The sequence below is a fragment of the Belonocnema kinseyi genome, chromosome 8, assembly GCF_010883055.1.
Source record: "Belonocnema kinseyi isolate 2016_QV_RU_SX_M_011 chromosome 8, B_treatae_v1, whole genome shotgun sequence".
Classification (NCBI taxonomy): domain Eukaryota; kingdom Metazoa; phylum Arthropoda; class Insecta; order Hymenoptera; family Cynipidae; genus Belonocnema; species Belonocnema kinseyi.
In genome coordinates, this window is record NC_046664.1 from 35,921,041 (window position 1) to 35,948,793 (window position 27,753).

Below are 27,753 nucleotides of genomic sequence, written 5' to 3' on the forward strand. Positions count from 1 at the left end.
TATTAAATACTGAACTAAAAACTTGTATTAAAAATAAATTTCACATATTTATTCTTGAAATTTAATAAAAGGAAAATAAAGAAGATGTCCTGCTGTCGGTAAGACAGACACCTACTCCTGCAAGTATGTAGAATTACCGATTGAGTGGCCATATATTTCGATATTCCCTAGAAGGAGAATTCCCCTTTTACCGGTAATGGCGGTAATTCAGCGCAATACAGTTCAGTGACTATTTTATCTTGTTCGGGTTTATCATCATTATCTCATTTCATTCCGTGTGATATCGTTTCGGCATTTTCTTCGGTCTTGATCCTGCATTATGTGAACTTTCAAAAAAATGTGGTAAAGTACCTTTTAATTATCAATAATTGAATAAGAGCCCCTCATGTGTTTACAAACAACTCTGAGACCCTGACACCTAACCTTCAAATTAAATCTGACATAACCTCCTGTCATCTGTCAAACGAGCAATGTTCATTCTTGCATCTTTATTATTTTATTGATTCTCTGATTCATGAATGGATGACGTTCAATCATGTTTTATTTAAATTGCAATATCTAGAAATTTCTTTTTTTTTAACTTTTTGTATATTTGAGACTAGAATTCGTAAAAATTTGAAGTGCAGATTCAAAAATTCATTAATATTGATTTATTGCACGTTGTAAAAATTATGTATTTGAATAAAATTAATTTAGAATGATTTATGAGCCCCTTTTTTCTCCTACCATCATCAATTTACTTATTTATTTGTTTTTGAAGCCATATGATTATAATTTGCCTAAGATTAATGAGAAAATTTAAAACGATTTTTGAAAATGTCCAATATTTTAAATGGAAATTTCAACAGCATAGTTGAATCGCCAACAGAAAAGATGAATTTTAAACTAAAACTGATTTTGCAATCAAGAAATAACCAAATAAGTCAAATTATAATTTGAATGGAAGAATAATTTTTAATACAAAAGAAAAATTCAGAATAACTTTTTTTTTGTTTATTTGTAAGTTGTTAATTTTCCTAGTATAAATGTATATATTTAATTGAAAATTAGAATTTTTTTGTTGAGGTTTCAACTATTTTGTCCGGTCAAGAAGAAAATGCGTAAAATTATAATTTAAGGAAGAATAATTTTTAATAAAAAATAAAAAATTGTAATAAATATTTATTTGTTAAGCTTATTCGTTGGTTTGGGCTTAAGGCCATATAAATATTATTTTCCTAAGATTAATGAGAAAATTTAAAAATATTTTTTAAGCTTCTAGATATGTGAAATAAAAAACGATGAATTTTTAACTAAAACTGATTTTTCAGTAAGAAAGAAAAAAATTAGTTAAATTATAATTTGAATTAAAGAATAATTTTCATTTCAAAATAAAAATTTAAAATAGATTTTTATTTCGACAAAATAGTAAAGAAGGAAAAAAAGATTTATTTAAATTATAGTTTGAACGGAAAAATCATTTTTGGTAAAGAATACAAATTTTGAATATTCATTTGTTCAAATTTCCTGATTTAATTAGTTCAAGGTTCTATTAATATTAGTTTCGTATATTTCTTGACAACGTTATTTTATTCTGATTTGATGATAATAAAAAATAAAAAAGACGAAAGAAAATTATTGCTTTTTTCAAATTACAATAGGATTTTGTTTGTTCTGTGTGTTCGTTTTACGTGAAAAATCAAAAATTTGGTTGGAAATCTATTTTTTTGTTGATGATACAACTATTTTGTTTAAATTTTGATTTCACATGTCAGAAATTTTCAAAAATCTCAAATTTTCTCAGGAATTATGGTTATTTAAAAATTTTATTTTGTACTAAAAATTATTCTATTCTTCAAACTATATTTTGAAATTTTTCCTTAACTAAAAAATCAGTTTTAGTTAAAAATGCGTCTTTTTTGTTAAGAATTCAACTATTTCGCTCAAATTTTTATGTGAAAAATCTGAAATTATTCATAATCTTTTTAAATATTCTCAAGAATCTTGGGGAAATGATAATTGTATGGCCTTAAAAACAAATTAAAAAATCCTCAAATAATTGAATCCTCAAAAAAATATTGATTTTGAATTAAATACATGCATTTTTGCCAGGAAGATTAATTTTACATAAAAAATCATTTTTTTTAAACAAAAATTATGAATCTTTAACCAAAAAAATGACATAATTACAACGTTTTTTTTTAAAGATTTGAAGATATTGAAAACATTTTAAAACTTTGAAAGATTTCCCGAAAATTGATGAAATTTTTTATTTTTTGCCAAGCCCGAAGAAGTCCTAAATATATTTTAAACTATCCTACATTTTTCATACTATTTTGTCAGATCCTGTAGCATTAACTAAATTTCTTACAAATTTTCTTAATACTTTTTCAAAATATATGAAATCTTCCTAATTCTAATTAAGTGTTGTCAACAAAGCTTCCTAAAAAAAATTGTTATTCAAAATTTATATTTTCTGTTAAAGATGATTATTTCCTTCAATGGTAATTTAACTATTTTTTTTACAATATTAATAAATATTAACAAAATTTCAAATTATAGTTGGAATCTATTTTTTTTCTTGCCTAAAAAATCAGTTTTAGTTGAAAATCCAACAATTTTGTTGAAAATTCACATTTTTTTATGAAGAAACTTCTTAGTTAAAAGTTGAACTACTTTTCAAAAAGTCCTTTTTTTCAGATTCTTCATTTTATTTCAAAATTCCTTCTTTTGTGGTATAAAATTAATCTTTTTGGCACAAAATTCACGTATTTGGTGGAAAATTCTAGAAATTTCGCGAAAATTCATCTTTTTGTTGAGGATTTAACTATTCTTTTGAACATCCATTAATTCGATGGTTTTTTTATTTGAAATAAAAATAGCTTTGGTATAAAATATCATATATTTTGGTTTAAAATTCTATTTCTTAGTTGATAGTTGAACTTTTTTGTTAAATAGTATTTTTTTTTGTTGTTAAAGATTCATAGTTTTAGATCAAAATTTGTCTTTTTATTATAAAATTAATCTTGGTATAATATACATGTGTTTATTTGGTTGAAAATCAATCTTTTTTTATTTAACCAAAAAGATTAATTTATTTGTTTTTATCGTCATATAAATATAAACTTCCTTCGATTCTTGAAAATATTTAAAAATATTTTTAAAAATTTCAAATTTGTCAAAACAAAATTTAAACAAAATAGTTGAATCCTCAACGAAAAAGACGCATTTCCAACTAAAAATGATTTTTTAGTCAAGAAAAAAAATAAAACTATAATTTGAAGGGAAAAATAATCTGTGCCAAAAAGTTTAATATTCAACCAAATAAATGTATGAATTTAATACCAAAAAGATAATTTTATAGGAAAGAAGACGAATTTTGAATTAAAATTAAAAATCTTAAGCAAAAAAAAGGCTTTTTAACAAAGTAGTTCAACTTTTAATTAAGAAGTTGGATTTTCAACCAAGAAATATTAATTCTGAACGAAAAACAAATTTGATATTTTAACCTAAAATTATTTTGTATTTTAAATAAAAAACCATTGAATTCATCCGAAAAACGACTTCTCAACAGCATAGTTAAATCCTCGACAAAAAAGATGAATATTCATCTAAAATAGATTTTTCAGTCAAGAAAGAGAAAAAATTAGTGAAATTATAATTTGAAGGGAAAAACAATATGTAACACATAATAAATATTATGTATTATCTTTATTTTTTAGGTTTGTTTTAAAATCATATAAATATAAGTTTCCTAAAATTCTTAAGAAAATTTCAAAAGAACTAAAAAATTTCAGATATGTCAAATCAAAATTTAAAAAAAAAACAAAAGTTGAATCCTAAACCAGGAAACATGACATGAATTAATCTTAAAATTGTCTTAAAATCTTCCGGATTCGTGTTTCAAAATTTTTTAAATGACTTTTATTCTTTTAAAATATTTTAAAATACTTTTAAAAAGTAATTTTTGAAAATGAAGAATCGCCTAACATTCCCAATATTCTGAAGACATTTTTTTATTATCGAAAACCTTTCAAAATCTTTAAAAAGCTTAAAAATTTATTGAGAAATCTTTAGAAATCTACATTTTATTTGAAGTTATTTGAAATATTTTCAAACCGAAAATTTTTTTTCAAATGAATAAAATCGTTCTAAGTATCTTTTAAAATAATTTGAATTGTTCCAAAAATTTTGAAAAAAAATTTGCAAAATAAAAGAAAATTATTATCTTAAAACTTTTTTAAATCCTTAAAAAGATTCAAATTATTTGTAAATCGTTTAGAAACTTCTAAAAATGAGAAATATCTTATGACATAATTCAAAGTTTCCCTCACATTTTTTTAAATCCTTCAGAAATTGAAAAAAATTTCTTAAAATCTTGCAGATGTAATTCTTTTTCGACATATTTTAAATCTTCAAAGCTTAAAATTCAATCTTAATGTATCTGTGATTATTTAAAGTGATTCTTTAAAAAAAATTAATTTGAAGGAAATATTTAAGAAGATATTAAAACTACAAAAGCTGTCAATATTTGTAAAAAATGAATCCGCAAGATTTTAAGACATTTTTAAGAATAATTCAGGTAAGTTTAAAATATATTTAGAAATTTTAGGACTTTTTAAAAGATAAAAAATATTTTAAAACTTCAAAAGATTTCCGAAAATTTGTAAAATATTTTTAAAAATCCTGAATGTATTTTAAACTCAGTTACATTTTTTCTGCAACTGCGTTAAATCCTGTAAAATAAAAAAATATCTCAAAAATTTTCTAGATACTTCTTGGACATCAGAAATCTTCAAAAATCTTTTTGAATTTTCTTGGAAAGTCTAGGAAAATTATATTTATATAACCTCAAACACTAATAAATAAGGAAACTTAAAAAATAAATAGATATTAGGAACTTTCATTTTGTATTAAAAAGTATTTTTCGCTTTAACTTATAAATTGTCTAAAATTGTTTGTCCTTTCTGACCTTCTGAAATTCGTCTGTTTGAATATTCCGTAATAACAAAATTCCTAATAATTTATAATATCATGGAATTTGAAAATTCCTTATTCTAAATAATTAAACATTTTTGAAATAATAAGAAAATAATACAATAAAATGTATTTAAATAATAATAAAAAAATGTTCATTGATTAAAAGTAAATAAGTTGTTTTATTATTTAAAAATTTTGTAATTGTTTAGATTCAGGAATTTGATAATAATAATCTCGAAAGATTTCTCAATACTTATCAAATATTTTGTAATGTGTTGCAAGCTTCTGAAATTTCTAAATAAAATAAGTTTCTTCAAAATTTTCTAGATTCTTTTTCGACATGTCCAAAATCTTGAAAATTATTTTTCTATTTTTTCAAGAATCTTGGAAATATTATAATTACATAGCCTTAAAAAGAAACTGATAATACTTCGCTGCTACAGTCTACTTTGAACTCGAATTTAAGTATTACAAATCTTAGAACAAGTAAATAGTTATTCGAAATGTTAAATTTGAATGAAAAATTATTTTTGATCTCAAATCGAAAAACCTCTCGCGCGCGATTGATTATGCTAGAATGATATTAATCATTTTAAATAATTGTCGTGTCAAAAATCAAATCTAAAAATAATATTTTTCCATGATTTTAAGAATTAAAATAATGTTACTACTTATGTAATTTTAAATAAGAGAAGATTTTTTTTTAATTGCAAAATTTAAGAAAAGTACCAAACAAAATTTATTTTTGCAATGTTTTTTGCATTTTAATTTTTTCTTACTATCGCTTCTTACCAATTTTTAGAAATGTTTAAATTTTCATTTAGTTCTATTTTAGTTCTATGGCTGATATCGTGAAAAAAATTTGGTTAATAAAACATTTTCTAAACGAATAACGGTATTAAAAAATTATTGGCTTATTTTTAAAATTGGAAACAGTATAGTTTTAGGGAATATTTTTCCCAAAAAAATAATCCATGATTTATTAAAAATCAACTATTTAAAAAATGGCAAGAAGAGAATGTAAGAAAAATTCAATAAAAAAACTATTGTTCAAATAATAGTTTTTAAAATTAATTTGGAAAATCTTATTGCCTTATGCATTTAAGAATTTACAAAATTCGGAATATTTTCTGCTTTAAGGTTTGTTTTTGAAGTCTTAAAATATTTTCTACTTAAAATTGTTTAATTTTCGATCATTGTATTTGAAAAAAAATTTCATTTTGGAAATTTTAGAAAGTTGAAAGTTGTACAATTTGTATTCGTTTGATTTTAGTTTGAAAATTTTTTAATTAGCATTCTAAAATTCGGAAAAAATTTATATATAATCCCTCATGCTTTGAAATGCATTTTTTAAAGAAAAAAATGTTTCTATTTCGAAAGATGCAAACGTAAAACATTTCATTTTTTAAGAGCATTTAATTTTAGATTCCTAATTCTCAAAGCGTATGTATTATTCAAAATCTCTGCAATAAATTATTTAATCGAAAAGTGAATATTATCTCGTTTTGAATCACAGCATTTGAAAATAACATTTCATTTTCGGAATTGTTAATACTGAAAATTTACAATAAGAATTTCAGTGTTCAATTTCATTTTGGAATTTTAAACCTATTTAACATTAAATTCTTCAATTTCAAAAAGCTTTCAGCTTAAAAGCATTCTAAATTTTTGGAAAATGTTAAAAGGTATTTACATTTTAAGGGCTCTCAATTTAATTAAAATTTATAATTCAATATTTCCTGTGCAATAACGTACATATTCCACTTAAAATTTCTGAAACAATTTTATTATGTCATTTATCTATAATTCTCTAGTATAAAGAATTACAGTTTTAAAAATGAAATTTTTTGTTTAATTCTAAAGGAATGATTGGCAGAAAATAATTTTTCTAGATGAAAATACGCAATGGCACGATGGTCGACGGTACTGTCAGGGGTATTTTTGGCCCTTCCGATGGTCCTGTCCCTTGGCAAACTTTTGATGTTGGCCTCAGAAAATGGAAAAAACGGAGAACTTTCTGAAGCTGATCAGTGGCTCTCTGAAATTGGACTGAAGCAATACCGTTCCCTCTTTCGACAAAAAGGTTAGTCTTTTTCGTTCATTTACAATCCACTCTCAATTTAAGGATGACACGAAATTTTCTATGATTTGAATCCAGCATGAGAATATATTCGAGCTTTATGTATTTTAAATATTTAAGGAGCATTTACAAAAATTTTGAATTAGGATTGAAAAAATCATATTTTCTATCATTATTAATAATAATTTCATCATTTAAATTTGGCGGGAAGATGTATCGCTTCAAATTGAAAAGGGCGCCTAATTTAAATGGTAAAAGAAGTCAAAGTGATAAAGAACATATTTTTGGCATTAAACAAAGCCTTATTAAAGGTTGGTACAATATCCGCATTTTTGAATTCTTCTAGGTGTAAAGCCAACAGTACATCTAGAAGATTATTAATATTAATGCAAAAAAATGGTGTATCTAAATACATTTTAAACACTTTTTAGTTGATTTTTCAAATTAAAACGACAAATTTCGAACCTAAGAAATTAATTTTTATATAAAGTGATGAATCTTTAATCAAAAATGTTAATGTTGAACCCAATAGTTAAGGTAAAGCGACCATTAGTGGGACACGAGCAAGAGTGGATTGTTATAAATCATAAGGAATTTGTTTTCCTTAATTTTGTAATCAAATTTATATATCTACATGTTAACATTTTTTTTATCAAAATAACAAGATATCATTAAATTAAATTAATTAATATTAAAAATGGTGTTTATAGTCTCCACGCTTGCCGTTCAATTGATCATTTATTATAAAAAAGTTGTTCAAAGTAGTTTATTGAAACCTCCAAATCTAACCTCAAATTGTGCCAACTCCTTAGGTAAGTATAATTTAATAGGAACTCGTAAATTTAATTTGTAATCAAATTAGTAAGTATGCATTAACATTTAATATTTTAGATTATTAGTAAACAGGATAACTATTAATCAGATTAATATGCTCGATTTACTTGCAAATTCAATGTTTGGTTGTAAATTTTTATATAGAATTCATCTTAATTAAAATTAGTACATACATGTAGAAAAGTATTCAAATAATTCTCAATTATTTTTTTGTTACAAATTGTATTAATTGGTTGACAATTTCATTGACTGAAAAATCGTTTTGATTAATATTTCAACTATTTTGTTAAAAATCCGTCCTTTTGGTTCGATAATTTATATTTTTAATTATAAATTTCATATTTTTTAGCAAAAATGCAACTGTTTGATTGAAATATATATATATATATATTTTTTTTTTTTTTAATGAAAAATCTTATTTTGTTGACAAATCATTTCTTTTGGTAGAAATTCTATCTGTTTTTATTATAAAATGGAATTGTATGGGTGAAAATTGGTTAGTTTTTAAATTATTTTTTTTTCAATGAATTTAATTGTTTTTAATTTATAATTCAAGCAGTTTTTGGTTGAAATATCAACATTGAATATCAATGAATTTTCAATAAACCTGTTAAAGCCTCAACCTGAACAGATTCATTTACACAGATGCATTTTTCCTCACAAAATATGAAATTCTTAATTAAAAAGATAAATTTTAGAACCGAAAAGACAAATTTTCATCAAAATAGTTCAAATATTAATAAAAAAAGATTTTTCAGTCTAGGAAGAAAAAAAATTCAACCAAACTGTTTAATTTTCAATTTAAAAAGACAAGTTTTCTTCAAAACAGTTATATTTTTAATTCGAAAATATAAGTTTTAGAAAAGTTAATTTACTTAATTTATTGAAAAAATCAAATATATAAAATATATACTTTAATTAAAACAAACATTTTTCTTTAAAAAATATTCATTCTCAAGTAAATAATTCAATTTTACTGTCAAAAGATGAATTGACTACCAATAAAAAAAAAACAATTTCAATAAAATATATCAATTTTCAATCTGTAAGGATAAAATTAAAAACCAAAACTATAATAGTTTTATTTGCAGTTAGAAAAGTAAATTTTAAACAACACAACATTTTTAGCAAAATTAATTAATTTTCAACTAAAAACATAAATTTTGCAGCATAAATGGTAGCAAATACACCTTCAGTAAAGAAAATTATTTTCAATTAAAAAGTAATGAATTTTCAACCAATGATATAAATTTTTAACAAAAAATAGAATAGTTAAATTTTTTACAAAACTGAATATTTTTTAACGAAAACAGATTACACTTCTATCAAAAAAAGCTAAATTTTCCACAAATATTGGAATATTTAAAGTGAACTTTAAACAAAAATGATAATTCTGCAACTAAAAAAACATTTAATTTTCAACCATATACATAATTTTTCAACTGAAAGATCAGTTTTCTTTCAAAAATAAAATACATTTTCGACAAAAAATGAAACAGTTACATTTTCAGTTAAAAAAATAATTCTAATTAGGAAAAAACTATTTTTAAACAAAAACGATCAATTTTCAACCAATAAGATGAATTTCCTACAAAAATATGCAAATTTTTAACAAAGTAAATGAATTCTCAATCAAATATTTTTGAATTTCCGAAGGAATTTTCAACAAAAAAAGGAATTAGTCACCAAGAAGCTTAAAAATTCTACCACAAATTCATATTTTTAATAAGATACAGAAATTCTTTTGGGAATTCTAATCCAAATGTTTGAATTTTTAACTTAGGAAGATAAATTTTAGAACAAATATGCACGAGTTTAATTTTCAGTTAAAACAATTAATTTTGCAACTAGAAAATATAATTATTAACAAAATAATTAAATGATGAACAAAACAAAGGTTTGTCAAGTAAAGTGATGAATCATCAATCCTATAAATGAATTTTTAACAAAGTAGTTCCACTTCCAAATAAGTAATTGAAATTCTGATTCGGATTTTATATGTCCGAGGGGACAAAATGTGGACAAATGCGAAAAATTAACTAGTTACAGTTACTGGATAAAGTTACTTTCTGTTACATAAAAATTAACTTTTTTACTTCATTAATCTTATCCTTTGAAAATCAAAATAACTAAGATGATAGTTCATAAAAACTTAATTTAAAACGAAATGAGCATTAGTTAAAGTAAATAAAAAATACACAATATATTTCGACAAGCGGACAATGGATTTTTAAATTGTTTATATGATTAAATGTCCATAGATTTCTTGCAACAAGGTCTGCTGATGATTATCGACTTCCGCAGTTGTGGATCATATGTGTGAAAAATCTGTGGGCTTTGCAAAGAGAGCATACTTTTTTCAAAACCGTCAGAAACCACGAATATTTACCGTTAGAACCGGGAGGAGAACTAAAAAAAAGAACTATAAATTAGTGGCCACCCTGAAAGTATTACGACTAAAAATTAATTCGAGACCTTTACTTTGAATTTTTCCCGTCCTGGGGTAGTTTTTACGGGCGAACCTCAAACTTTAACCCTCATAGTGCATACATTGTAAAAATCACGGTAAAGTGCATCTTGGGTATTCAACACCCCAGCGTATTTAATAATGTATTGTGTAACCCGTATTGAATATTTTGTCACAATAAAATTATCCGATATGGTTTAAGGTATCTTTTATGAGTTAGAGTTGATTTTATAGCCATTTATTTATTTTAAGTTTGTTAAAAAAATGATTGAAAAAGGTGAAAAAATGGGGTTTTTACTTAAAACTTCATAACTCACGCAATTTTAATTATTTTAACCTGAAAATTTATGACTATACTTTTGAAATAGTGTACTTACATAAAAAATAGTGCAATACGGGTGCTTTCAAAAATGATATTTATTTACATAGTTAAAAAGTGACATATATAACTGTATTTTAACAATTATATTTTATTCAACACATCCACGGTCTGTTCTCGCATGACGCACTGCCGTAAGTTGCTAGCCAACTACAAAAATTACTTTTTCACTCACTAAGCGCACACTGGGTGATTATGACCCCACGATTTTTGTACCTTCACTTTCAGCAGCTGCTGCTAGTAGAGTGGTGCTTGAAGCAGTATGATAAACGACTTTACTTACAGTTAGTGTATCCAACTAAAGCTAGGTGACGACACTTACTCTTTTTTTCGAATTAAATATGGTTTATAAGAATTTGAAAATTGCTTGGGGTGCCTGACACCCACAATGCACTTTTTTAAGGATTAAAACACAATATAGTAGGTGGTGGTCCTACGGACTTGATCTCAAATATCTTGATTGAATACAATGATTTCCAACAATTAACATTTGAGGCATTATATTCTTTTTGTATGCCAATTTAAAAAATGCAACTGAGGCGATCGAAATGATTTGTTCAGCCTTAAAAAAGCGGTGACACATAAAAAGTGTAAAAAGTAGTTCAAAAAATTTAACAATGGTGATTTTTTAATTAGAATGGAAAAAGACTGCAGTGTCTCAAATACTCCTGTTCGGACGCCATTTTATTCGATAATGATTTTTGAGGTTGAGCCTGCAGGGCCGCCCCCTAGTAAAGTGTGTATTTTAAAGTTAGAGGTTCGCCCTTTAAAAGTACATTCATTTGGGAAAAAATGACAGTTGCCTCCTTTTATAAATTCCTTTAAATTGTTATGATTAAGAAATCTTAAGCTGCTTAAAGAATTTTAAAAAGGTAGATAAAAAATTAATTTAACAAAAAAAAAACAACAGGAAAATGACTCCCTATATAAGAGTTAATTTAGAAATGACATTCAAGGCATTACGCACAATAATGTCATGTTGACAAGATTGCAAAAGCTAAGTTAGTATTCTTTTTATATCCTTTCCCCTTTTGGAATCTTCTAATTATATATTATCAAAGATAATGTTGGCTTTCGATTATGTTTGATTCATCGTCGGATCAGAGTCGGACAATACTGAGATTCAAGGCTGCTCATTTTATACTCATCGTTCTTAAAGTTGAATGTTTTAAAAATTTAAGTATTTTGATTTCAAAAGATTTAGTTTTGCAGTCTTTGTTATATGAATTTCCAAAATACTAAATATTAATGCTAAATTGATTCGAATCCTTCGAGCTAAGAGACAAAAGTTAGTGGATTAGCATCCGAAAAAAGTGAAAACTAAATTTTTTATCGTTTTACATCTTCTGTTCTCTTTCTACATTTGAAAATTTAAATGTTTGAAGATTCGAAAAAGTTTTCCAATTGGTTAAAAAATTATGGAGAAGTTTTTATTGTATGTACCGTTTTTGCTGTGAACAATAATAAAGAATTAGAAATTAAAACAAAAATTGCTCAATTGAGAACTCATTTTGAAAAAGAAAGAAAAAGTTTTTCTGTATTTTGCTTGCATGAAAAACATTTTTTCTCTTGTTTTTTGATTTTTTTTCTCGACTTATGAATGATTTCAACATCAGGAAAAATTCTTTTTCATACGAGCAAAATAATAGCATGTTTCTTTGTTTTAACCTAAAGAAATCTGAAGTTCAATATATAATATATAAAATATCAATAATAAATATAAATATAAAAAATCGCCCAAATATTATAATATTTGTAGAAATAAGAAAATTTGCTTGAATTTTCAAATAAAAATACAGGACATAAGAAATTAAACAATTTTTATCATTTTTTTACACATAAATTAATAGGCTACATGGTGGCTATAGGTCCGGGAAAACCAGGAAATCAGCGAAAAGTCACTGATTTTAAAGAAAAAAATCTTGAAAGGTCAGTGAACTTTGATAAGAGGAACTTCAAATAACTATTAAGAATAATAAATTTGAAGTTTTTAATTTTTAATTTGAAACTGTTTTATTTATTATTTTTTTTTAATATTATGGGTCAGGGAAAATGACAAAATTGGTCAGGAAAAGAAGATTATATTTCTGATTATATTCCCTGAAAATTATATTTTTAGTAGAAAATGTTATGAAGTGGTTAAAAATTCAACAATTTTGTTAAAAATATATTCTTTTTGGTTTTAGTTAATAATTGGATCATTTGATTCTAAAAGTCATTTTTTTACTGAAAATATGATTTTTGGTTAAAAATGGATATTTTAATTGTAAAATTTAACTACGTGTTTGTAAATTTATTTATTTGGTTGAAAATTGTTTAATTTATCTATTTTGTTGAAGATTTGTATATTTGGTAGAAAACAAATATTCTTGTTTAAAAATTCAACTATTTTATTGAAAATTATTTTTTTAATTCAACTCTCTTTAATGTAAAATTATAATTCATTTCTTTATTAAAATAAATTCATATTTTTTTGTTGAAAATTAACTTATTTTGTAAAAGTTCATATCTGCGGGCTTAAAATTAGATTACTTTGCAGAACAATTGCGTAATTTTTTTCTTGCATGCCTAAAAAGTCTATTGTTTTAAATTCGTTTTTTCTATGAGAAAATTCGTAATTTTAGTTGATAACTTTATTATTTTATTCTCAATTTAATTTTGTTTCAAATTAATTTTTTTACTGAAAATTTAACATTTTCATTTTCAGATGCCAATTGGTCTATTTTATTTGAAAATTTAACTAGGTGTTTAAAACTTTATCCATTTTTGTTGAAAATTCGTTTCATGGGTTGGAAAATTCATCATTTTAGTTAAAAATTCATTCCTTTGGTAGGAGTTTTTATTGTTAAAAATGCAAATATTACCATTTTTATTGAGAATTCATCTTTTTAGAATGAAAAATCAACTATTTTGTTGAACATTTAATTATTTGATTGACAATTGAATTCCTTAGTTGAAGATTGATATTTATTTTTTTGTTGATAATTCTACTGTCTGCTGAAAAATTGGTTGGTTTGACTTTAATATTCACTTCCTTCGGTAGAATAGTTCTTGGTTCAGTTCTTTCTTGGTTAAATATTCAGTTGCATCTAACAAATTACTTTGGTTGAAAGTTTAACTTTTTAGATTGAAAATGCAACTGTTTTTGGTTGAAATTTAATTTTTTTATAAAAAAATTCGACTATTTTTTTTTTAATTAAATATTTTTTCCTTCTATTTGAAAGTTTAACTATTTAGTTGGAAATGCAAATGTTTTTCGCTGAACTTCAATTTTTTTATTCGAAAATTCGATCATTTGGTTGAAAGTTCATATTTGCACGTTTAAAATTCAACTATTTAATTAAACATTTAACTATTAAGTTAAAAATTCACCATTTGCTTGAAAGTTCCAAGATTTTGTTAAAAATTTAACTATTTCATTGGAAATGCAATTATTTGGTTGAAACGTGATCTATTTTGGTCTAAAATTCAAATGTATTGTGGAAAATTCGATCTTTTGAATTGAAAATCCATCTGTTATGGTTGAAAAAAAAACTTTATATTTTTAAAATTTTAATCTGAAATCTTTTTAATTCGTTAATAAAAGCATCTATTTTTAAAATTTTGCTATATTCAAATGCTGGTATTTGCATATAATAGTCGGTGAAAATGAAAAATTAGTCAAGGAATTTTTTAAGTACTTTTTCCATAGCAAGAAAGAGGCCGAGTATATGAAAGTCTTTGTTATTTTATTAAACTCAACTCTCGATATACGAACGGTTACGGAAATAGCTTTCCGTGGCGTTGGCCCTAATTCTGGTGAATCCAAACGTAAACAGGCAGAGTCGCATGAAAAATTTGTGTTCTATTTGGACGCATGGCGCAACCTAATGCAACTAGCACGCTAAGAATGTGGACCTCGAGCTGTTTGTCACGCTTAACTGAGTACCGGCTCCCTTTCGGCCCCGCGGCTTCTCTCATCCGGAAAACTTCGAAGTCCATCAGGAATATCATAAACCGCGGGTTCTTATATGGGGAGTTGAGTGTATTACACACGTCTCTTAAAATATATCAGTTTTGTTGAAATTTCATCAGGGAATTCGTGAGGGACGTTGAATCGCATTAATTTAATTGCGAAGCGTTAATGTTGGTGAAATCGTCCATAGGCCGCTTCTACCATTATCAGAAGCACAATAGAGCCACAATTCAACATTTTGGCACCGCGATTCATTGTTTGGCAGGTATCCAGTTTCTCAGTCATGGAAATGAATAGTATCGACCGGTCATAAAGTTATCGGCCACAACTACATTTTAATTATTCTCTGTCGACCTATAACCGAGCCTATAGCCTTTGTTATTGCTTTTATCGTATCGGTATCCTTTATCAGGATCAGGACCTAATCCCAAAATCTTATTTTTTTATCAAATTGTCCCAGAAATAATCTCAGGGATTACAGCCTCAGGGCTCGGACTCATCACACTATTGACACTGTTGGACTCCTTTTTAAAGTGAGGACACTATTTTGCTACTAAAGTCGATCTCGGATAAGAAGAAACTGGATTAGAGTTTTCCGAGAAAAGACGCCGCATGGCGGTTTCGGATGAGAGGGCCTGGATTTTAGCTGAAGGTCAGAACCAAAACCGGGCTCAAATCCAAGTTCGACTGAATTTCGAAAAAAATGGTTACTTCTTCAAATTAATTCGGTGACTTTACTTTGATTTCTGGGTGAAACTTAAATTTTCCCCTCCCTAAGGTATGCTTAAGGGGTTAGACTTAAGCTCTAAAAGACAATATAGTAGGTGACGATCCTGCGGACTTAACCTCGAAAATCATTAATCCATCAAATGGCATCCGACAAGGAATATTTGAGACACTGCATTTTCTTTGCATTCCAATTACAAGAATTCGGCTGTGGTGACTGAAGTTATTTGCTCATAGAAGAAAGTTCGGTTTTAAGTAAAACGTGTAAAAAGTGATTTTAAAAATTTCACAATTATGATTTTTCACTTGGAATACACGCAGTTTCTCAAATGCTCCTTATCGGAGGTTAAGTCTGCACCGAATTGATTTGCAGAAAAGAGATTTGGTTTGATTTGAAATTCGGATTCTACGTTAAATTTTCTATTAGAAACTCACGGAGTAATCGCAATACTTTTTTTCAGCATTAAAAATTTTTAAAAATGTCATTAATTTCTACTAACGGTGACTTGAAGCGCATCCATAATAGCTCAAGCAGTATGTTGCGCGCGAAGTTTAAAAATAAAATTCTCTCTCACTTGTATCGCATCGTCGTTACCGACGTAACGCTTATTAACTGCTACTAAAAGAAGATGCACTTGAAGCCGCCTTCCGCCCATGTAAATGACGGGTATTTTATTTTTTAGAGTTTTTAAAGCTGCAAGAAAAATTATTGCGATTACTCCGTGAGTTTCTGATGCAAATTTTAACGTAGAATCCGAATTTCAAAAATTTAAAAGTTGATTTTGCTGTTTTTTTTAGTTTTTCAAAAAGGAACCGAATGGGGACCCAATGCGCTCTTGACAGGTACTTTGTAGAGGCTCCATTCGGTTCCTTCGGTCCGCCAGGCTAAAAAATACTCTTTTAACAAAACAGATGATCTTTCAATCAAGTAGTTACTTTTTCAACGAACAAGAGGAATTTTCGATCATGAAAGTTCATTTTCTGCCCAAAAAATTAATTCTCATCAAAATACATACATCTTTAACCTTTAAAGGGCATACTGGGTGTAACCACCCAGCGACTTATTTACGCTTTAACCAAACATACCAAATTCAAGAAAATGGAACATATGGCGCCAGATTAACAAATGACATGAAGACCTATGTTCCTATGTCATTTTTACATAATTTTTATTTTTATAATTTTTATGCGCAGCTTAAGATCAATAAAATCGTTTAATCGCGCAAAGTACGGTGTTTAATTTTTCAATGAATTGAAGCTTTTATTTTTTAGAATAAATAACTTCTTTAGAACGAGCACTATAAAACTAATTTTATTTTTGAAGCGCCGTATCTCGAAAGTATTCAAGTAAAATTTTTATTAAAAATATTGAAAACTTACAAATTTATGAATTTTAGAGTGAAAAAAGTCATTTTTTAATTTCTTTTAACTACTTTTACTTTCAAAAACTGCTATGAAACCCTTTTATCATTAAACTAGATAGACTTGACATCATTCATTGAAGCACACGTTTGAATGCCCTTGGGTAATTAACACCCAGTATGCTCTTTATGTAATTTTTCGTAAGTGGACTAACAGTGCAGTCAAATAGATTCGACAGAATTATTCTTTTGAAAAACCAAAGAGATTTTAATCGAGTCATAGATATTCTATTAAATCCAATCAGAACCGAGTTTATATCTCAAATTGTAGTTTGAATCTTTTATTATTTCGTTGATTCATTCTCCAAATAAGGAAAGATTTTAAGTCTGATACTAGGGGATGAAACTGAAAATACGCTTGCGCATCAGATTTCTAGAGCACGAGCAAGAAGTTTGTTCCTCGTTATTGGCGAGACGGAAGGATCCGAAATCCGAATGCTAGCTATCAAATGTGGCAATGTCACTGCGCGCTGTTTGCACTCGGAATTTGAGAGGGAGGTATGTAATCATGTTGATGCAGGAAAGAGCATCATGTCTGTCCTGTTTTTGAAGAAACAAGTGAAACCGAGAAAATCGATGAAAATTATTTGAAAAATCTTTCTCTTAGAACGCGTATTCAAATGATTTTTCAAATTTGTCTTAGCTTTTTTTGATTAATTTAGCCAAAACTTTTGGGGCCGCCCATATACTAATTTGCCAATTTGTGAGGGGTGGGGGCCGTACCAAAATTCACGGTTGGTAACAGCTACATTTCTTGTTAAAAATTCCTTTTTTTTGTTCTTGAAAAATTAACTTTTCGGGTTGAAAATTCAACTATTTTCTGAAAGATTAGTCTTTTTGGTTATCAATTCATTTTGGTATAGGTGGAAAAATCAAGTATTTGGTTAAAAATTCAACTATTTTGTTCAAAATTTAATTATTTTATTGAAAATTTAAGCATTTTGTTAAAAAATTCATTATTCGGTTGAAAATTCACCTATTTTATTAAAAATTCAATTATTTTTTTGAAAATTCAACTATTTTGTTAAAAAGTGATATTTTTGTTGGTTAAAAATTAAACTGTTTTTGTTGAAAATTCGTCCTATTTTATTGAAAGTTCATCTTTTGTAGTAAAAAAGTAATCTTTTTTGGTTGTAATAAATGAATAAATGTCAACTTTTGTAAACTTTGTTCTGAAATTGTTTTATTTCTGTTTTAAAACATTCCATGTTAAATATTTTACAAGAATTAAATGTTGTTCTTTGAATATGATCAAGGAAAATGAAAAAATTTTCGGGAAACCGAATCCATTTCAAATGAGGCAGGGCCTAATTTCCTCTAAAAACTTTTTAGAGGAAACTAGGTGATACAAATTTTTCCGTTTTGCAAACAGAATTTTTTCTAAAAAGTTAAGCGTATTTGAATTTTGTACTTTAAAAAAAAACCCGCTTTTTTTCTTTAAACCTCTATAACTATTCTTCATAATTCACGAACAAAATTCAAAAACTACATTTTGAGGGAGGAAAAAATTCTCCAGGCCTCAAAAATGGTTTAGCCTGCATGATGCTGCTGAGATGCCTTTCGTTTATTAGCAGAAACTTAAAAAAAATATTTAGAAAAATAAAAAAGGTAGCGTTTCTAAGAAAATCTTTTTTTAATATTTTCTTCGAATTTTAAAAACATGAAAAAAGTATAATTTCGGGAAAACCCCACATTTTTTATTTTTCTAAATATTTTTTAAAAATGTCTACTAATGAAAGAAAGGCAGCATGCCGGCTGAAGCATTTTTGAGGCAGGGAGAATTTTCCCCCCCTAAAAATGTAGTTTAAAAAATTTTGTTCTTTCAATAGAGAATTCGACGATTTGATTAAAAATTTTTCTTGTCGGGTTAAACATTCACTATGTTTGCAAAAAATTCTACTATTTAATTGAAAATGATCTTTTTTTGGTTAAAAATCATACTTTCGGGTGGAAAAGTCAACTTTTTGGTAGAAAAATCTTTGTTTTTGATGAAAGATTAAGCTATTTTAATAGAAAATTCTATTATTCATTTGAAAATTAAGTTTCAGTTCTAAATTATTATTTTCAGTTTGAAAATCCAAATATTTTGTCGAAAATCCGTCATCTTGAGCTGAAAATTCCGCTTTAAGAGTAGAAAATTCTATTATTTGGTTGAAACATCGCGTTTCGACTTGAAAATTCAACTATTTGGTTTTTGGTCAAAGATCAATCTTTCTTGTTTGAAACTTCGACCATTTGATTAAAAATGTACCCTTTTGGCTTCAAAATTCAACTATTTGGTTAAAAATTCAAAAAATTGTATTTGTTTCTTGAAAAGTCAACTATTATATTTTTATATGAAAATTCATCTTTTTGGACAAAAATTTATTTTTTGAAAATTCTTATTTTTTGGTGAAAATGCAACAATTTTGTAGAAAATCTGTTTTTTTTTTGGTTGAATATTAAACTATTTTAGAGAATAAATCTACTATTTGATTGAAAATTCACTTTTTTTTTTTAAATCGGTATTTTCGAGTTGAAAATTTAAGTATTTTGTGGAAAAATCGTCCTTTTGCATTGAAAATCCAACTATTTTTTTTTTAATTCGCCTTGAGTTGAAAATTGTGCTAATTTGATAGAAAATTCTATTATTTGTTTGAAAATTAAAAATTTTTATTGAAAATGAACTTCTTTGGTGCACATTTAACTTTTCTTGTTGAAAATGCAACTGTCTTCTTTTTTGTTCGAAAATTCGACCATTTATTTGAAAATTTATCTTTATGGCTTGAAAATTAAAATATTTTCTTGAAAATTGATCTTTTTGGTGAAAAATGGAACCATTTGGTGAAAATTCAACTATTTCCTTAGAAGATCATCTTTTTTGACCAAAAATTCCACTGTTTTTTTTTTTTTTGAAAATTCGTCTTTTTGAATGAAAAATTCAAGTACTTTGGTAGAAAGATTATTTTTTGGCGAAAAAATCATCTTTCTTGGCTAAACCAAACTTTTTTTAAATTGAAAACTCAACTTATAAGGTTCAAAATTCAAATGAATTCTGCAAAATTCGTCCTTTTCGCTTTACAATGTTCAAATAGTTTTATTGTGCTCTTAAGTCTTCTTTTTTTGTTTAAAAAGTCTACTGTTATATTTTAGGTTCATTCTTCATATCTTTTGGTTAAAAAGTCTACTATTTGGTGAAAAATTAAACTATTTTGTTACAAAGTTATTTTTTCATGCCAAAAAGTCAATTATTTTGCTGAAAATTCATCTAATCGGGTTTCAAAGTTAACGGTTTTCTCTATTTGTAAAAAATTTGTTGGTTGAAAATTCCACTATTTGCTTAAACGTTGAATGAATTTTTTTAAAAATTTGTTTCTTTGTTTTATGATTAACTTTTTAACCAAAAATTCAACTGTTTGATGTAAAGTTTGCCTTTTGGGGTTCCATTCAACCAAGAAATCATAGAAACTGTAGAATAGAAATTACCTGTCGGGAAACTGTCTAATTTGTAACTATTCTCCAGATATTTGACAAAACACATATATGTAATGCAGATATACAGCATCCACTGGCCAATAAGCGGTCAGTTCATAATGGCTACCTCTGGGATTTAATAATTAATGCATTGACCGTTCCAAGTTTCTGGAAACCAGTTTTCCCTGGGGTTTTCAAATTAAGACGAAGACGCCACAAGTCATTTATTCCAGCTTCAAGTTTGAAGCTTGAATTTAATTTAGAAAATGACCTTTTCAGAGTGGTTTATTGATTTTTTCATCTCTGGGGGTAAATTAGCCAATTTTTGCTGAATTTAGTACTATATTGATAGGGATCGCAGTCTTTCCCCTATTCTCCTGGATTCTTCTTTTTTATATCCCCCTTTTTCCCCTATTCTCGGAAAGCTCACCATTCAATTGAGACCTGGATTATTTTTTAACAGTTCATTTACGAAGCAGATGATCACAGTATAACTATTTTATTACAAAGCTCATTTGCTCATCAACCACAGTTTATTCTTCCAGTGCACTCAAAAAAAAAAAATAGTTGTCATATAAATTAAATAAAAAATTATTTTGTACTTAGATTAATTGAACTCATTGTGCACCTTGATGACTGAATGCGCATTCAATTAACAAACATATTTAATTCAAGATTTGACCTAATTGTTATTAATTATTTATATATAAATTAATACTTCTTTGCAATGCTTAATCACGGAAAAATGTTTTCTCTTAACTGAAAATGCTGACAATTGGTATAATAATGATATTCTTTATGGAAAATTACTAAATATTGTCGATTAATAAATCAATATTTTATTTATCATTTTATCGATTCTTGTTTTAAGCTGGTAGATTAAATTCAAAATTAAATATTTATACACTTACAATACATTTGAGAGTAATAAGTCCATTAGATTTTTGAGCCTCAGAATTTGGAAAGAAGTCACAAATTAAATGAATGTTTAAATTAATCATTTAGTTATTAAAATTTACATTAATTAAATTGAAATATTTTCATCGAGCATTTGTAAATCAAGCTGTTCATATAAAATGAGTTAAACGAAAAAATAGAACAAAAATATATAATTAGCTAGAGCGTCCGACATAGGCTTCGGTTTTAGGTTGTTTAGGTAGGTAGGGTTCGAATCCCACGAGGATGCGATTTTTCATAGCGTTTAAGCGTTCGATTACGTTTGTAGGTGACCGCACGTGCAATTGCACGATTTCGCAAATCAATTTAATGCAATTATTAAAAATAAAACTTTTTTTTGGCAAATTTATCATTATATTACATCATTTATTTCGAGCTGCTGTAATGGAATGTCTACCGACGATTCTATTCTAGGGCAAAACTGTGACTTTTGCTTGTTGATGCGCGAGATTTATAATGTGAAACTATAATTTTTCCTTCCAGAAGGAGCAAGGTTTACTAAGCGAAAGTGTAACCTCTACTCTTGCGAGACACGCGCGCAGTGTACAATGCGAGCTGTATCTAGCGCTCGCTACAAAGTAGGGATTACTGGGTGACATTGTTAAATTGTCACTTCCCCCCATTCGATCTGGATACGGATTTACAATTTCACAGAGTAAATCTTACACTTTGATGTAGTGAGGTTTGCTAATTTCTCCCAAAGTGTAAGAATTACTCTGTGGTTGCACGAAAGGCTCCGTTACTGCGCCACAGAGTAATATTTCATCACTTTTCCGAGTATATCTTCCCAAGTGCGAAGTCACATACGGCCTAACATTGGGCCATAGTCGGCAAAAATATTGCCGAAACTCGGCTGCCATTATCGCGCCAATGACGGAATGATAACAATGGCCTGCACTTGGCAGCCAAGGTTTGGCTGCCATTGTCGGCCCAACACTGGGTACCAGTAGGGCCTAAATTTCGACTTGGGTCTACTGTTCTCTATTTTTCTTCGAAGAAAATTGTGAGCGAATATATAAAGAAGGCTATTAAGATATATATATGAAAGTCTCCCTTTTCTTTAGAATAGGATAATAATAATTATTCTAAATCATGAAAGCATGAACAGGATATGAAAAAATTTTTCCAAGCACAACAAGAATCAAATAACGTCATAAATCACCGCCCTGGGGATTTAAATTCCAATAGGATTCAATGTAGACCTGTCCTGGTTTCACGAAAGATACAAATAAATCCACTGCTAAAATTTATCGAAATAGCTAAAATATTCCAGTGAAGTTTTATTGGAATTTAGATAAAAAAAAGTGCAAAGATTTATATATTTTTAATATGAAGCAAATAGAAATAATTTGAATTCGCATCGTCCTGAAACAAAAATCACTGTTTTGAGAATTGACATTTGCTTACGACTAAGTGGAAACTGATGTTTGTTATTTAAAAGCTCTTACAATTTTAAAGTACTGGGTTAATTTAATTTTCTTTGCATAAAATTAAAAAAAAAATTACTAACAGATTAAACCATTTTTCTTATGAGTTCTGCAAATTCAGTTGTTTTCCAAAACGTGAAATTTGTAAACACTCGTAATTTTGACCATTTCGAAGCTTAAAAATGCTGAAGTTTTGAAATAATTTATTTGCCAAATTACCATTTAATCAATAGGCGTACGAGTAATGTTATTTTTGATAAGAAAATAAAACTAATCCAATATTTCAAATCGAAGTTAAGCGGTTTCGAGTATTCAAATTTTCAATATCAGGGTAGCTGCAAATTCAGAATTTCAAAATTTCCTCACTTTTCGCTGACCAATATTTAACATTCCCGGACCGTTCTAAATTTTTAATTTGACCACTTTCCAAAATTGAATTTGACAAATTTTCAAAAGTTAGATACATTTTTAACAAAATTGTTAAATCATCAACCAAAAAGATAAATTTTTTATTAAAACCAGTTAAATTAAACAAAAAAATACAATTTCTCAACAAATTTTTTGAATTCTGGACCAAAAAATACTAATTATGAAACCAGAATAAGGAGCTTTCAACAAAATAGTTAAATTTCAACCAAGAAAGACTTCAGTCAATAAAGAAAAAAAGTCTAATAAAAAATGTCTAGTTTTCAAGCCACTGAAACGAATGTTTAAAAAAAGTTGATTTATAACAAGAAAGTTGAATTTTTAGACAAAGAAATATTTTTGTAACAAAAATAATGAAATTAATAAAAAAAATTTGAACAATACAGTTGAATTTCTAACCCAAAAGGTGAATTTATACAGAAAATACAAGTTTTGAACAAAGTAGATCAATTTTCAACAAAATAGTTAAATTTTCAACCAAACAGATGAATTTTCAACCTAGAAGATGAAATTTTTATCTACAAAGATAAAACATTTAACTTTTCATTTAAAAATACTGATTTTCAACCAAATTAATTAATTTTCAATCTAAAAGAATAATTTTCTATACAACAAAAAATTAACAAATTTCATGAATTTTCAACCAAATTAATTTTAAACCAAAGCAATTTATTTTTAACAAAAAAGTTTAATTTTTAGCCAAAGCAATATTTTTTATCAGAAATTATGTGTATTTAACCAAAAAAATAAATTTTAAACAAAATAGTTGAATTTTCAACCAAACAGATAAATTTTCAACCTAGAAAATTAAATCTCTATCTACAAACATAAAAAATTTAACTTTAAAAAAAAGTGATTTTCAACCAAATAAATTAATCTTCAACCAAAAAGAATAATTTTCCATATAAAAATTAAGATAATACTTTAATTTTCAACCAAATGTTGAATTTTTAAGACATTTTTAAAACCTAATAGATCAATTTTGAACCAAAGAAATGAATTTTCAATCAAATAGGTTAGAATTATTCACCGAGAAGATTAATATACTTTTACACAAGACAAAGTTTCAACAAAATAAAGCCTTTTTATTAATTAGTTGAAATTTCAACTGAAGAAGATAAATGTCCAACCAAACATGAAATAATTCAATTTGTAGTTAACAAAATTAATTTACGTGATAAAATTTCAACAAAATAATTAAATTTGCAACAAAAAAAGAGGGTTTCAACTAAAATGATAATTCATCAACCAAAAAAAAAAAGAATTTGTAACAAGTATAGTTCGACTAGAACCAATGTAAAACTCACAGGATGATTCGAGCAAGAACTCAAATGCGTTGTAAATTTATGATATTTCTATTTTTCTTTCTAAGATTTATTCACTATTTATCTTGAAAAATAATAATTTTTACTGAAGATAGCAATAATTAACCGGTTGTGGTAAGTTTTGGGTTTCAAAATGATCATTTACATGTATATAATGCAATCAAAATATAGAACATTGGTTATTTTTCATTGTTTGTAAAAATACTATTTTCACTTTTTAATTAACAATAATGCTACTTAATTATGTATAAAATTATAATTATTATCATGTATATTTAAGCATAAAAATAAAATAATTTAATACATATACATGATAAATGAAAACCAACATCAAACATTTCTTGAGCCATCCTTAGCTTTCCGGATCCACGTTTTCCAAACTTCAATGACGCAAAGTAATACAGTCTCTGAATCTTCAAAGAAAATGAGGTCGACGGCTGACACCAGAGGGAAAACTGAAAAGCCCACGACCTAAATGACAAAAATTATTGGTGTTAGTCTCGAAAGCTGCTGATAAGGGATGCTTTTGGTGGATGCACGTATTGGGGGGGGGGGGGGGGGGGGGGGGGGGGGGGGGGGGTTGTATAACCTAGTGCAGAACGCCATCAAATTTCACACTCTCTCCTATTTCCCTCTTTTCCATTTTTTCAAGGGATTTTTCTTTTTGCAAACGACATAAGCTACGAAAAAATAAATAGGAAAAATTCGTTCACCCTAACAAGAGCTCCAAGTTTTTTACTCGTTATTTTTTTAATGATGCCTAGTTTTCATTTTTATCGTGAAAAACAAGAATAAAAATTAAAAAATTAAATTTTCAGAAAAAGACGCAAGGTACGAAAAAAATTAATTTACGAAAGTTGTACACCCAAAAAGAATCTATAAATTTATTATTCATTTTTTGATGGAACGCGTAGTTTTTGTTTTAATAGTAAACAATAAAAATACAAATTAAAAAAATAAATTTTTGGACAAACGACACAAGCTATGAAAAAATGTATAAAAAAAGTTGCTTATCCAAAAAAGGGCTTCAAATTTGGCGTAATAATTTTTTCAGAAGACACGTTATTTTTTTTAATTGTAAAAAATAACATTAAAAACGTTTAAATCACATTTTTTTAAACGGCACAAGGCAAAAAAAAATAATAGGCGAAAGTTGTTCACTTCAAATGATTTACTAATGTATTATTTGTAATTGTGAGAAAGAACGAGTAGAATTTTCTCTCAATCGTGAAAACTAAAATAAAAAAAAAATTGAATTTGTGGAAAAAAGAAACGAAAAAAAATATTAAAAGACAAGAGTTGTTTAATAAAAAAAAGATCTACAAATTTATTATAAGCTCTTGTTATGAAAATACATTTAAAATTAAACAAATATCTTTTAGGAAAAACGACACAAGCTACAATAATATTTTATTAAACAAAATTGTTCGATTTAATTGTGTCTACAAATTTGCTTAGAACCACTTTACGCTACGATGCGTATTTTTAGTTTAAATCGAAAAAATTAAATTAAAAGTTAACAAATTAAATTTATGAAAAAATTTGAGAAAATACAATGAAAATACGTATGTTTTAATACCAATGCATATTATGAATTGTAATAATGTAAATTTAATTAAATGACCGATTTTTCAGGGTATCTGAGAATAAAAATTTGTTCTGAATAAGGAGCAAATATTAAAGTATTCATGATTTGATATGATAGAGTTGAACATAATGTAGAAAAGTTCACATTTTGTACAAAATCGAGTGCGAAGCACGAGATACGTGATGAGAATGTGTTCCTTAAAGCCGAAGGAGCTTTAACAAAAGAGAATTCATAATCACCAAATAACAGCCACGCGCGCAACGCGCGATGAGGATGTGCCCGCGCTACGGGCAGATTTTTCCCCCTGTTTTCATGAAGTTAATTCTGGATAATTGAAAAGTCTACTATTATAATTTTGGTTTAGAATGTACCTCTTTTATTTAAAAATTCTACTGTTTGGTGAAAAAGTCACCTCTTATGATTGAAACTTTAACCACCGGGTAGAAGGTTGATCTTCTTTGTTGAAGCTTCATTTTATTGCTCAAAGATTTAAATATTTTGTTGAAAGGCCTTTTTTTGTATTGGAAAAGTACTTTTTTTAATCTATTTTATTTTGGGGGGGAAATTAATCGTTTTGTGATAAAAATTCAATCTACTGGCTTAAGATTTAACTATTTTGTTAAAAATTCCTTCTTTTTTTTTGTTGATAATTAATTTTTTTTAGATGACAATGTAATTACTCCCTTTTTATGTTGAAAGTTGATCGTTTTTAGATGGAAATTCAGCTGTTATATTTTTCATTGAGTTTATTGAAAATTCATATTACAGGGCTGAAAATTCAACAAATAAAAAAAAATTGTATTCACTCTTGACTGAAAAATCTTGTTTGATTGAAAATTCAACGGTTTTTTTTACAGTTGAACTGTTTGTTCGAAGATTTAACTATTTGGTTGTTAATTCAAATGTTTGGATAATAATGAATTTTTGGTTTTAAAAATTTAACTAGATTGAAAATTTATCTTTGTACGTTAAAAATTCATCTATTCGTTAAAAAATACAACTATTTAGTTAAAAACTCGTCCCTTTTACTGAAAAGTTCAAGGATAATATTTGTGTGTAATTGCAAATGTTTGGTTAATATTCAATCTTTTTTAGTCAACTATTTGGTTGAAAATTCGTCTCTTAAACTTGATTTTAGGTGTTTTTAATTTAATATAAATTTTTTTTTTGATCATCATCATCATCAACAACTATTATAACTTTCGTTGAAAATTAAATTAGTTTGTTATTGAAAATTACAATCTCTTTTGGTTTAAATATCAACATGTACATGTTTGTTAAAAAATCTTTTTTTTTTGTAGATTCGTTATTTTAATTGAGATTGCATCTGTTTTTTTTGTTTTGAAAATTTAACTATTTAGTTGAAAATGAACTTTGAATTCAATAAGTTTGCGTATTTTTGTCCAATCGATGGCACATGATGACACATGATGACTCTGTGAAACTCCCCCCCCCCCCATTTTTGCACCTCGTAGACTTCCTATGAACTTCTTGATCCCCGACAGTATAAAGAGGCTAGAACCGAGTGAGTCACGCTTACCCATGTAGGAAGGTGGCTTAATCGTATAATAATAATAATAATACTAATAATAATAATAATAATAATAATATTTTTATTTAAAAGAATTTTTGTAGCGGCTACACACAATTTTTGCTTTCTCTGGCATTTATAGTGCGTGGCAGGTGACCAATTCCAAAACCATGGTAAAAAATAGTTATAAAAAGAATTTTTCTAGCTCTTGCGCTTGCGCTTTCC

At 26.7% G+C, this 27,753-nt stretch overlaps 1 protein-coding gene across 2 annotated transcripts in view; it reads left to right on the forward strand.

Annotated features, from left to right (window-relative positions):
• The first annotated feature begins 232 nt into the window (after window positions 1–232).
• LOC117178349 (apoptosis-resistant E3 ubiquitin protein ligase 1) overlaps window positions 233–27,753 on the forward strand; it is a 132,185-nt gene continuing 104,664 nt past the window's right edge. Inside the window, exons 1-2 of one of the 2 annotated variants that reach the window (XM_033369775.1) lie at window positions 233–342; window positions 6,852–7,042. In XM_033369775.1, coding sequence (XP_033225666.1) covers window positions 6,865–7,042 — 178 coding nt within the window. In that variant the 5' untranslated portion in view covers window positions 233–342; window positions 6,852–6,864. Of the gene's footprint in view, window positions 343–6,822; window positions 7,043–27,753 lie in introns of both variants that reach the window. The other variant, XM_033369776.1, reaches the window with a different exon arrangement.